At 26.9% G+C, this 14,360-nt stretch overlaps 1 protein-coding gene across 2 annotated transcripts in view; it reads right to left on the bottom strand.

Annotated features, from left to right (window-relative positions):
* LOC107454481 (nephrin) overlaps window positions 1-14,360 on the bottom strand; it is a 136,428-nt gene that overhangs the window by 104,034 nt on the left and 18,034 nt on the right. For both annotated transcript variants that reach the window (XM_071177675.2, XM_071177676.2), the window contains exon 2: window positions 4,591-4,728. In XM_071177675.2, the coding sequence (XP_071033776.1) occupies window positions 4,591-4,728 (138 nt within the window). The remainder of the gene's footprint in view (window positions 1-4,590; window positions 4,729-14,360) is intronic.

The following is a 14,360-nucleotide window of genomic DNA, read 5'->3' as shown; positions in this document are numbered from 1 at the left end:
AAAAATATTTTAATGCCAACGTTGAAAATCGAGCACGATTTCAGCCGGCCATGACAATGTCGTTAGTCCTCTAACCTGAATATATAACCAGCTGCAAGAAGTTAAGCTGCCTTGTAATGCTTTCACATCAATACTCCAGATTCAGTGGGCAAAGGGAATGTTTTGTCGGCCCTAACCATGTTTTTTATCCTACCAGTGCAGTTCAGTGATTTGACATCGGATGTACAGATGATTAAAAATTAAATATGTTCGGCACGAATTAGTTCCATGTATATTTAGTTACAAATGTTAATATGCAATTCTTTATATACTTTTAACTTTTTATCAATCGAGAAATTAATTAGGTTCGGTATTTCGTGGGAATACGCAAGTATGCCCCACAAAAAAAGATAACATGACACTAGACTTTATCTTCAATTTATCAAAAATTACCTTAAATTTATCTCAAAATTTTGATAAATATCAATTTTTACCGGGAAATATACGCATTCCCGGGAAATTCATTTGTAAGAAAACGACAAGTTGTTCCAAGATAAGGTTTTATGCAGTGATGTACTATTCTTTTTGACACATTCTTCTGTTTAGCTAAAAGATTCCTCTTTCGATTAGATTTTCGATAAATTCTCTCCCTGACTGCTTTGGTGAGAATCTACAACAGTCTGCAAAGCTGTTAGTCTCACAGATGAGCTTGCCACCGCTTCAGTGCTTTTAACTCAATGAGCCCCTGGCTCTTTAATTCATTCGTAAGAAAACGACCAGTTGTTCTTCAATAACTTCTTAGCCAAAGGTCTTCTTTTATTGTGTGACGTATTATTTTTTTTACATGCCCTTCTATTTAACTAAAAGAGTCTTCTTTCGACTAGACTTTCGGTGAATTCTCTCCCTGTCTGCGAATTCTCGCCCTGGTGAGAATCTAGTACAGTCTGAAGTGCTGTTAGTCTCATAATATCTTAATTTTCGATAGATTAATTACCTTTTGATGTCATAATCATGTCAAGATTAAATCTTAAAAATCACCAACAGCCTTTTTTTCATACAAGGAAATAACAGTTATCCGTTACTGTTTGACTTTATTCTTCTTCTTTTAAGTTCAAATTAATTTAAAATTTAATAATTAATAATTAATTTAAAATTTAATAATTTGAAATCATCTTCTGCGTTTGACTCACAGTAGACAACTACAATTTTTTGTATAAAACTTACTAAAATGTAGGTAAAATAAAATGCAAATAAAAAAAATTTGTAATTTCTCCTTTTGGATACCCTGTACAAATTCAAGTTTGTAGAATTAAAGTTAAAATAGCATTTAATGCATGATAGAAAATAGATTTGAATTAATCTTCTTGAATAGCAAAATTAAAATTCAAGATTTAAGATTCATTCCGCTAAAATCATTTTATCCTCTTATAGTTTAACAAATTATTTTATTATTGATTAATTACTTTATATTCTTCTATTTAAATAGAGCTTCAAATTAAAAGAAGCCTGTTTCATAAAAACTGTTTTTTTTTAAACAGGCTTCGAAATGAAATATAATTTTTCCTCACAGTACTTATTCATTGAAATTCACACATCGTACCCTATAAGCTGATGTGACTTGGCTATATGCGAAAGTTGCGCTAGAGGGCGCTACTATCATGGCTTAAAACTTTATTTGGGAAATCAACATTAAAATATTATTTTTTAATACGCAATTTCATTGAAGATAAACAATCATGATAATAACATTCTTTTTTATCCTCTACGGCTATTATTTATGGGCCTTTAGTGGATATAAATAAATGAAACAAAGTTTTTTGAAGTAAAAAACCTTTTTTTTTTAAATCAAATAAACATTTTTTAAACCTAAACCCCTATTTTTCAGTTACGATTAGATGATTTTTTTCTAAATCATAGCAAAATTCCATTTCTTATTTTGTTATTATGATTATTGTTAGATATGAACTTTACAATGAAAACTGTTTTGTATGGTAAAAAAAAACTGAAACTTTGCTGAAGAAATCTCTGAATATGAAAACCATAGTTCAAAAAATATTTTTAAATTCAATTACTTTGCATACTGTGTTGTCTTAACTTATAAAATTTTCGTTTTTTATTCTAAAACATAAATTGGATTTAACAATTTAAAACGTCTATTTACTTCAGTTTCTAAGTCAATATCAAGCACGTCTGGTAATATTGTAATACAGCTGCAGCATGTAGCTGTTTTTTTAAGTTAGAGTTCCGATTTAGAATATTCCACTCTCATGCAAAAAAGGAAACTGATGTATTATAATATAATTTTTCCTAATCGATTGTCATTAATTCATATAGAAAAATCAGACACACTGGACCTATGTAAGCTCAGCCCTTCCAGTAACGAATTTTTTTTTTGTTATTTACAAACTTCATAGTTTTAAATTATGGACAGTAATATAAGAATAAATATTTCTAACCCAAGCATTACTCAGTTATGCAGAATTAATAAGCTTTTATAAACAAGTTTCTTTTTGGAGAGAAATAGGCAAGAGATAAAATGATAATTACTTATGTCAAAAAATTCTTTTGAAGTCGACAAATCATATTGTATTTTATTATCATAGAATTATTATCTAAAATTTTAACACTTAACCAAATAGGTAAAATAAAAAAAAATATTCTTTAAAAGTTTCTTAATCATTATCTACCATATGGGATTATAAGCAACTTATCAAATAAGAAAAGCTTAATTTGTCAAATTTCGCCGGCTGTTTAAAATTTCTCTTTCATGATTTCCGTTATATTTGTAGCCATAATCATCAAATAAATCACTGTTAATCAAATTCATTGTTAATGAAATTAATTAAATAAAAAATATTATTATAAGACATAAAATTTGTTACATTAAATATTCAACATAAATCTTTTTTTCGTGGTAGTTGATATATATGGGTTGCAGTTAACTGTCTAAATAATAACAAATATAGTTATTTCCTAACACTAGGAAGGATATTAAAATATTTTTGTTTACCAGAGATGTAATAATAAAAAAATTTTAACAGATTTTTCTTCACAGACACATTTTTTGAAACTTTCATACTATTTAAGAAAAAACTATTTAAGAAATATTCATTATTCCTATTTTAAGAATATTCATTATTTAAGAATATCACTATTTTGTTAGAATATCACAATTAAATAATCTAATCATCTATGAGACAAGGTGCTCTTTTTTATTTTCATAATAAAAGTTTAAAATAAGTTTGACACAGCTGTCCATGTAAATAAATTAGATTAAACGATATCTTTAAATTCATTGCCAATTCCAAGTAAGTAATGCTTTATTTTCAACATTATTCGGTTATTATTTAGAAACATTTAATATTTCATATATGCTTTATTCCTTGTGCAATTAAGTGAAAGAATATTAAAAAAGCAGAAAAAGAAAGTAATGTAGCATAGAACTATCTTAATTATTAGTTTCTTAATAAGAAATACCAAGTCTTCGCTTCTTTTAAAATTTTTAAAGGTCACGTTAGATTAAGATCAAGATTAAGAAATTTGATGAACACAGTTGCGTGAAGTGACATAGAGAGATAGTTTTAATTCGATTGATTGATTGATGTTCTTTAATTTATATTACGGTGTCTTGATAAATATTTTTTAATTTAAGATTAGGTTTTTAGTTTCCTAACATTTTATTTTAAATTACTAATTCATGACATTTATATGATCAAATGTCGATGTTTTCAGAGTAAACCGAAATCCGTGATTTATTTAAGGAAGTTTTGATCAGTTTCATTCATTTTATCTGATTCTGATCAATTTAAATATTTGGTTTGATGAAATGTTGACGTCATTTGAAAAGCTTAGGTAAAGAATGTTCAAAGTGGTATTTTAATGAATTTAGAAACATCATCTTCAGAAGTTTATCTGCAGCAGGAAGCTATTAACGAAGCACATCTTCTCATTAGCCTTACATAGTAAACTTCCCGCAAAAGAAATTATTAAGTTCTGTACAAACGTCTGACCATATGAAAAAAAATAGATTCAACAATATCTTTAAATTTATTGGTAGTTCTAGTTATGGCACAGTGAATCAGCATTATTAGTTAAGAATATCAATTTTCTTAATTAATTAATTAGTTTTCTTAATTAATTTCGTATTTGATTTCAATCTGTTTAAATATTTGTCCTGATGAAATGTTGATGTCACTTGTAAAACTATGGGAAGAAGTTTTAAAGCGGTACTTTAATGAATTCAGAAGTAACATTTTTAGAAGTCTTCAATACAGCAGGCTATTCGCTACAAGCTATTTATGAAACTCAGTTTTCCTTATATATATATATATATATATATATATATATATATATATATATATATATATATATATATATATATATATATATATATATGTTTATCCAAAATGAATAAATTGAGGATGAAATGTTTATTTTCGAATATTATCTCCACCATGAATACTTAATTTATAAATTTTTATCATCAATCGGAGTATTTTTACTCTTTAATTACAAATGATCGTTAGCAAGAATATGTAAAAAGTTCTTAACTTTCATGAAAAGTTGAGTATATAATAATTAATATTTATTATTAAAACGGAGATTCCATACTTAAAACTATCCCTTCTTTGTTCCACTGTACAGGTCCATCTTTGTTGGCAACGTGGCACTGAAACTCGACATTTTGGCTTGTTGCTATCTCTGTGTCGTTTGGACGAGCACGAATATATTGTTGTTGGCAGTGGAAGCCTGAAAGAGAAATGTTTTCATGAATAAATTTGAACATTATTTCATAACATGCAAAGTTAATTTATTTTGTGTCATGCAATTACATAAATACATTAATTGGGTGCTTGCACTCCAAGAAGAAGAAGACAACCAATATCAACTCATGTGACTTATGACGTCAGCACCAACTAATCTTTATCATCAATATGGAGTATTAAATTTGAGCTAAGTTTCTCTACATAACTTAAAATTTTAATTAAATATTAAGTTAGTTAAATACAGAGCCATACAACATAACGACTTTGTTGAAAGATAATTCTTTCTAGTCTACTTCTTTTACTTACTTTATTTATTACTTGTTTTTGTATTTAATTGTAACACTGATATATTTTTGTTTTGTGTACCTGGCAACTTCGATGTATAATAAGTTTGTTTATGTTCTACATGGCTTCATGCCTGACTTTGTGTTAAGTATTTGTGTAAATGTATAGTGGTATAATTGAAATCTTTATGAAAAAAAGTAGGCTGTGTTACTTAAAAGAATTCGTACTTGACAAGTTTGGCTTACTTGAAATAGAATGGAAAGAACAGTTGCTAACGTAAACAAATGCTACGTTTCAACAACCAATCAGGATCAAGATACCCACACTACCTCACTTGCAAGTATCCCGTTACCATGCAAAAAATATTTACATGCTACTCAAAACTCATATTTTACTAAAATGATTAGATTTCACTTTTTTTTTAACTTTCAGATTGTACTAAAAATATTTAATGAATATATAATTTTTAAATAACGTACAAAAACACACAACTTTAGAACATGGTATCCTGCCACCTCCTACACCCTCATCATTCATCAGGACTACTATTTATTGTCCCGCTTTTTCAAGATTAGGAATAGAGTTTACCTCTCCTACATCCTGCTGCAGGATCTATACCTCCTCATTGCGAAATTGAAATTTCGATGCTTAATCGATTTTTTTTATTTTATTTATATTTTTATTTTATTTATATTTTTATTTTATTTATATTTTTATTTTATTTATATTTTCATTTTATTTATTGTTTTATTTTGTTTATATTTTTATTTTATTTACATTCTTATTTTATTTATTTTTATTTTATTTATTCATTTATTTTCATTAATTTATTTATTTTATTTGTTTATTTGCTTTATTTATTTATTATTTATTCATTTATTACGAAATTTTAAAACTATCTTAATTGGAGGCCTAGAAAAAAAATTTATTCAAGTACTGTAAAATTTCTTGGAAATCATGCAAGAAAGAAAGTAAAAGTTATGTAAAACGTGAAAGTTACTTATAAGTTACAAAATCAAAGATTTAATAATTTAAAAATTGTAGGTTAATAAAACTCATAAAACTCAATTGCATGCAAATAAAACTCGAATTTCAAGTAATTTGTTACGACGTTGAAAGAAAAAAATTACATAATTTCATAGAATTAAAATTTCGAAGTTGGCATTAATTTAGTCAAACATACGAATTCTAAGTACTGACTACCACAAAACCATCGATAATATTTACAACTCGCAGCAAGATGACACCTTATTCTGAGAACTCCTAATTTGCATCTACTGAATCCCCCACCTCCTATTCCCACATCATTCATCAGGACTACTATTTACCGTCCCGCATTTTCAAGACTAGGAGTAGAGTTTGCCTCTCCTACATCCTGCTGCATCATCTATACCACCTCATTGCAAAATTGAAATTTTGATGCTTAATCAATTTTTTTTATTTTATTTATATTTTTATTTTATTTATATTTTCATTTTATTTACTGTTTTATTTTTTTATATTTTTATTTTATTTATAATCTTATTTTATTTATATTCATTTTATTTATATTTTCATTTTATTTATATTTTTATTTTATTTATATTCTTATTTTATTTATTTTTATTTTATTTATATTTTCATTTTATTTATAGTTTTATTTTACTTATATTTTCCTTTTATTTATATTCTTATTTTATTTATTTATATATTTTTATTTTATTTTATTTCTTTATTTGCTTTATTTATCTATTATTTCTTTATTCATTACAAAATTTTAAAACTGTCTTACTTGGAGGCCTAGACAAAAAATAAGTTCAAGTTCTGTATTTCAATTTCTTAGAAATCGTGTAAGAAAAAAAGAAAAAGTTTCGTAAAATGTAGAAGTTACTTATAAGTTACAAAATCAAAGATTTAATAATTTAAAAATTGTTGGTTAATGAAACTCATAAAACTTAATTGCATGCAAATAAAACTCGAATTTCAAGTAATTTGTTACGATGCTGAAAGAAAAAAATTACATAATTTTATAAAATTAAAACTTGGCATTAATTTAGTCAAACATACGAATTCTAAGTACTGACTACCACAAAACCATCGATAATATTTACAACTCGCAGCAAGATGACACCTTATTCTGAGAACTCCTAATTTGCATCTACTGAATCCCCCACCTCCTATTCCCACATCATTCATCAGGACTACTATTTACCGTCCCGCCTTTTCAAGACTAGGAGTAGAGTTTGCCTCTCCTACATTCTGCTGCATCATCTATACCACGTCATTGCAAAATTGAAATTTTGATGCTTAATCGATTTTTTTTATTTTATTTATATTTTTATTTTATTTATATTTTCATTTTATTTACTGTTTTATTTTTTTATATTTTTAATTTATTTATAATCTTATTTTATTTATATTCATTTTATTTATATTTTCATTTTATTTATATTTTTATTTTATTTATATTCTTATTTATTTATTTTTATTTTATTTATATTTTCATTTTATTTATAGTTTTGTTTTGTTTATATTTTTATTTTATTTATATTCTTATTTTATTTATTTATATTCTTATTTTATTTATTTATATTCTTATTTTATTTATTTATATTCTTATTTTATTTATTTATATTCTTATTTTATTTATTTATATTCTTATTTTATTTATTTATATATTTTTATTTTATTTTATTTCTTTATTTGCTTTATTTATCTATTATTTCTTTATTCATTACAAAATTTTAAAACTATCTTACTTGGAGGCCTAGACAAAAAATAAGTTCATGTTCTGTATTTCAATTTCTTAGAAATCGTGTAAGAAAGAAAGAAAAAGTTTCGTAAAATGTAGATAAGTTACAAAATCAAAGATTTAATAATTTAAAAATTGTAGGTTAATGAAACTCATAAAACTCAATTGCATGCAAATAAAACTCGAATTTCAAGTAATTTGTTACGACGTTGAAAGAAAAAAATTACATAATTTCATAAAATTAAAATTTCGAAGTTGGCATTAATTTAGTCAAACATACGAATTCTAAGTACTGACTACCACAAAACCATCGATAATATTTACAACTCGCAGCAAGATGACACCTTATTCTGAGAACTCCTAATTTGCATCTACTGAATACCCCACCTCCTATTCCCACATCATTCATCAGGACTACTATTTACCGTCCCTCCTTTTCAAGACTAGGAGTAGAGTTTGCCTCTCCTGCATCCTGTTGCAGCATCTATTCCACCTCATTACGAAATTGGATTTGTGATGCGCACTCCTGCGTCCCCAGCATCCTTTCAAACGGGCGAAGTGAGAAGACGCATTGCGAAAGCTGCATTATTTCCAGTTGCGTGAATACATTCCATGAAAAGTTCTGAAAAGGATTTTGTCTACGAATTGAAGATGAACAGGCTTCAGCATTGTGTGGCTTGGAAATGCTTTGTCTTCAACAGAAGTTGTGAAAGTGTGATTTGAAATAGAACGCTTCGTTAAGTTTCTGTTTGATTTGCGAACGGGGGCATTTTCGTACTTTGTAAAACTGACGTTTGTATATAAAGCAAAATGAAGTGAAATGCACCGAAATATAGCTTAAGGTACTAATTCAGATGATTCAATTCTGATATTTCAAGAATATTAATCTGAAGTCATGAAAAACTCTTATATAGTTTTATAATGTTTTATATTTGTTGTTTAGATCATTTTGTTGATTTAGGGTTCGCACTAAAAGGAAAAGGAGTTAGAGCTATAACAATCAGATAGGGAGTTTGCATTGAAATGAAAAGAATATATCAATTAGTTAGAGGGTTCGTATTGAAATGAAATGACAAGAATTTGAAAAATTCGAGGTGGTAATTTGTAACATTTTGAGAAAATGGACCCATTTGAAATCTGGAAACAAATCATGTTAAGAGCTCTCTCCTTGTATCCGGAAGACCAAAAGGGCATCGATTAAAGATATGGTAGTAACAATAATCAATAAATAAAAAACAATAGTCTATAATAATAGTAAATAAATAAACAATAGTCTATAATAATAGTAAATAAATAAACAATAGTCTATAATAATAGTAAATAAATAAACAATAGTCTATAATAATAGTAAATAAATAAACAATAGTCTATAATAATAGTAAATAAATAAACAATAGTCTAATGTATATTTCTCTCACACTGTACTCAAACCGAGTTACATTTCAAATTTTTCGTTGGCATTAACTTATAACTACTCTAACACCAATCACAAAGCATACAAACTATTTTTAATGGCAGACTTTTGTCGTGGATCGTTTTCGAGAAATCCATACTAATAACCTGGCTCGCACCAACCTCAGTGCTGACGTAAAATATACCCAGTAGTAGACGGATCATGGGTTAGAGTCCCCTTGCAGTCAGGCTAACAGTGAGAGATTTTCGTGGTTTTTTCTCTCCATATAATGCAAATGCGGGGTACTCTCCCAAAAGTCTAGGGATTTTTTGGTCTACCAGTTTGGGTTCAAAATTACAAGGCTACGGAGTAGAACATTGGTAGTCGTTAACTCAGAATTGGTTCGCTGTTCAACGACGGTTATAAAATAAAATCTATACTACTAAATTAAATAACACTAACATCCACAGAAAAAAAAGGAATTGAAAAGTAGCAGTTTGCTTCAACGACGGTTTAAAACTATGAAATAGTTTCACTCACATTGCTTATTCAGTACATATTTTACTGTAAGAAAATATTGCTTAAATAATTAAATTTAAAATTAACAGAGACATACTTAGCAATGAGTTCTGAACTTCACGATAATAAAAATAAAGTGACATATTCTAATTCATTAAAAAAAATATAGAAATAAAAAAAAACTCGATTTTAATACATGAAATCTAATTTTAGTTGCAACTAATATCATGATAATTCCAACATTTTATTTCCAATTAAGACTTATGGATGTTAAACATAAGCGTTGAAAAGTTTCACTAAGTGACGATATGCATCTAATAATGATTTAATTGTTTATTAATAGGTATCTATAAATTATTGAAAGATGTCTAGATGATCTTATAACTCTCTATATAATTTTAAACGAATTCGAGTATTGATAATATTTTAAAACATTCTGTAGCTTTAAGCTATTACATTAAAATATAAACATGAAAAACCACATCGGCAACTTTTATAAGTGAGTTGAATTAAGGGAGTGAATTGAAATGAATTGAATTGAACATAGAGTTTAAACCAGCAAAAGCCAGAATTGACAACATTAAGAAAAATTTAATATCATTACTCTTTCATAGTAGAACCTCTTCTGATTTCTGTTTTTCTTTTTTTTTTTTTTGAAGGAGTCTTCACTGCTTAATGAAAACTTTATCAAAATTATCATTTAAAAATTGTCACAATGAGCTTGCTAATATTTATAAACTTGCCTAAATTACGTCATAAATCTATGAAATAGATAATTCTGGAATAAGCAATGTAATTTGGGATCACAAAATGGTTCAGGTATAACCCTATAGCGCTTTTGTGCAGTCAAGTTGCAGCGAGCCGGTGCATATCCCTACGGTTTAGTTAGAATCTATCATCACAAAACTACTTCAACAAATAAAACAATTAGTCCCGAAATTGATCTTTATAAAAAAACACTCAAAAAATAATTCTTTTAAATTCTCAATCTGTGCACCGATTAACCTGCAGTAAATTAGCCCTTATTTATTAACCACAATGTTTATAAAAAAAATTAAATATGAGCACTACTCATATTTTAAAAACTTTTTAAAGGTCTCAAAAACAGCTTCAAAAATTTGTTTCAAAATTTATTCAAAATTTGTTCAAAAAAAAATTTAATGTTTTGAAAACTTGTGTTTAATCTATAGACTAATAAAAAATCCATTTAAAGAAATAAATTCGTTACTTTATCCAAAATCCAAAATGCCAAATATTAAATATTTAAATTAGAGAAAAATAATATTTTTAATTCCGATTTTTGGATGAAGAAAAATAGTTTTGATGTTTCAGAAACTCCGTGAATATTTAAAGGTAGTTTTGCTAGAAAAACATTTTAGTTTTATAAAAATTATAATGCATTTTCGTTTAAGTTACTTAGTTCTTACACTCGGACATAAAGTGTTTGTTAATCCAACTAAGAACAATGAACTACTATTTTAACCTATTTTACTCATAAAATGCAAAACGTAATGACAAAGAAACTAAATAAAATTTGTATTTATATGCAAATTAATTTTTAATAAAATGTAAATAATAAAAATCACTTAATTTTAATAAAACTTAAAATGCAGCAAAAACTTTAAAATGGAAAAAAAATGGAATCTATTTTCAATAACAAGACCTAAAAGACCTATTTTCAACAGGAATCGCTAAAGCAGTTCAAATATTCTGAAAATTACTTTTAAAAAATTTAAAAAGTTTGCGTTTTAAATATCAAAAAAATTTAATTGAATTTAAAACCAAATAACTCCTATTTACAGAGCATGAGTAGTATTTTTGCAATTGTGCTTTTCTGACTTACTAATTTAATAACTTGGCTAGCTCGTGTTTATTATTTGTATTGATTTTTTTTATAATTTTACCAAAAATTATTTAAAACATTTGAAATTATCTGTTTCATTCCTAAATTGGGTTCCCTGTGCAATTAAGAGAAAATGAAAGATTATTAAAAATAAAAAGAAAACCAATCGGCAAAAATCGTCCTAATAATTAGTTTCTAAATTAGAAATTTCGAATGCTAACTTCTTCGAATTAAAGGTAGAATATTTTTCAGCAGGAAAATTATCTCTTCTTCTCAAATCATTAAAAGTCACGTTTTCTATTGAAGATTTCGAAATTTGATAGACAAGGTTACAAAAAGTGATATCGAGAGGCGCATTTAATTTGATTGGTTGATTGTCGCTCTCTAATCTCTATTGCAGTCTCTTGCTAAATATTTTTTTAAACTATTTAAAGTCTTAAATTTAGATTTTTATGAATCACGTAGGAGTTTTATTTTGTTGAAATGTTAATGTTTTCAGAAACAACCGAAATCAGTGTTTATTTCAGAGTTTTGATCTATTTTTTTTAAAAAAATTGATCTATTTAATAGCTTTAATTTAAGTAGTAATTAATAGTAGTATTTAGTAGATTTGATCTATTTAAAGTAACTTTGATCTATACATTCATTGTGTTCCATTTAAATATTGTTCTAACGAAATATTGAAGTCATTTAAAGAGCTAAATAGAAGAAGGTTCATGGCGAAATTTAAGTGAATTTACGAACATAATTTTTAAAAATTTTAGCAGCAGCACATTTTTTTCAACAGAAATGGTTTACTCAGCATACGTCAGTAATGTTAAAACTGACCTTTTTCGATGTACCTTTTCTAATAAACTACTGCTGATATCGCTTTGAAAATTTTTGGGGGATATTTGAGATTATATCATTTTCATGTTGCGATGATGTTTTAGCGTAAACAGGAATACTTCTTGAGTTATGAAAGACTTTTGATCAAACGTATTAAAAAAACCATAAATTCTCAGTTAAAAATTGTTTTTTAAAATTTTCTGCCACAGAGATATGTATTAACAGTTATCACAGTGTAAACATGTACATGTAAATATTCTGTGGAAATAAAACTGTTTAGAATACTGCGGGTGAAAACTGTTTAGAATACTACGATAAGGTTCATCGTAAAAGGTTAGTTTTATCATTATTGGTATATGCCCTACCGACTCCCTTTAACAAAAATATAAATTTTATTCCGGCGATACAGCTGACCATTTAAAATCTAAATTTTCAAGCTTTACTAAACTGCCAGAATCTTTTACTAGGACCCTCTTCCACTAAGTTTTTCTCACTATTTTTATAAGTCAATGTCAGTATACACTTAAGGCGTTCACTACGTTTTGTATTTTGCAAATTCAAAAATTTTAAGCGAACTTGTATCCCATCGAGGAACCTAGGTTCGCAGTACAAGCTAATTTTTACATGAATTTGCAAACTATTTACCCAATCAAAATTCTCTTCTTTGCTCATGGATGTTTTTGTTCACATTAAAGTCTATAATACTTTACTTTACCCTCCTGAAACTTCAAAATTAGAACGATTATTTGCAAGGAACTTGGCAATATTTTGAGTTATCTAGAAAGTTCGTGCCGATTTTTGATTGGTGGTGTACTAACAAGGCTGAATATATGAGTGTAATTGAAAACAAATAACATGCATACATATTCCAAAGGGCAAAATTCAGAAAACGACTAGAAAAACCGAAACTGGCATGTTTAATCAGTACAATGCACGGTCTCATGTGCATGGTTTCTTGTTTAAAATACGTTAGACTGTCTTATCCCATTTGCATGTACCACAGTTCCCTTGTAGTATGATACGTACATTAAACGTAAATTTATGGGAAATTGGTAAAATCAATACTCTTTGTACGTAAATTTTGCGTAATATTGGCGAAAGGATATTACCATTGATGAGATGTTTGGTAAAAAAAGATTTGGTATATATTTTACGTAATAATAACGAAATGGATTTTACCAACTTAATTTCGGTACTATTGCGTTCGTAAATTTTACGAAATGTTTACGAAAGAATATTTACTATTTAGATTTAGTAAAAAATGATTCTGTGTATTTTACGTATAATTGAGGGAGCAAATTTTCTATTAAAATTTTGGTAAATTTTGGTTCGAACTTATTTACTAATTTTTTTTTCTTTTTTTTTTTTGAAAAACCACTTTTTGTATAATTTGACGTTTCAACTTATGTGAATTTTGACGTACTTTTGAAGTAAGTATTATGTAAAAATAACGAACTCATTCTTAACTAGCAAAAAGTGGTTGATAAAATCGATGTAAAAAAAATTAATTTGCTTACGTAAAAGTTTACGTAAACAAATTAGGAGGAGTACGTAAAAATAACGTATGTTCTTACCCAGTAAAAAGTGTTTGGTAAAATATTGTAGAAGAAGTGAATTTATTTACGCATAATTTTACGTGAATTTGGCGTTTTTTGGATAATCATTTTTTGCCATAATTCAGCCTTTCAGTTTTACGTAATTTCATGAATGCTTAGTAAAGTTAAATGGTGAAATATACGTATTTTCAAAGTAAATTTGATGGTGCTGTGCTAACTGACAGGAGTTTTGTGATCATTAAAAAATCCTTATAACGAGAAAGGTTGGAAAAGGTTTTCGCAGGAAGACATTAAGAAGTTCTAGACGCATGAAATTTAAAAGTTATTTGAACAATGAAGAAAGGTAACGAAACAGAATGACCCTTATGTAATTCAGTTAAGCACACCAAAATTTAAATATGCTGCTTTCATATTTTCTAGCACGAACTTTCCAGACATTCTGAAAACCTGCTGCATACTG

This window comes from Parasteatoda tepidariorum, chromosome 2, assembly GCF_982258835.1.
Source record: "Parasteatoda tepidariorum strain Cologne lab strain chromosome 2, Ptep-v5.0, whole genome shotgun sequence".
In the NCBI taxonomy this organism is placed as follows: domain Eukaryota; kingdom Metazoa; phylum Arthropoda; class Arachnida; order Araneae; family Theridiidae; genus Parasteatoda; species Parasteatoda tepidariorum.
This window is presented reverse-complemented; position numbering and strand designations above follow the sequence as displayed.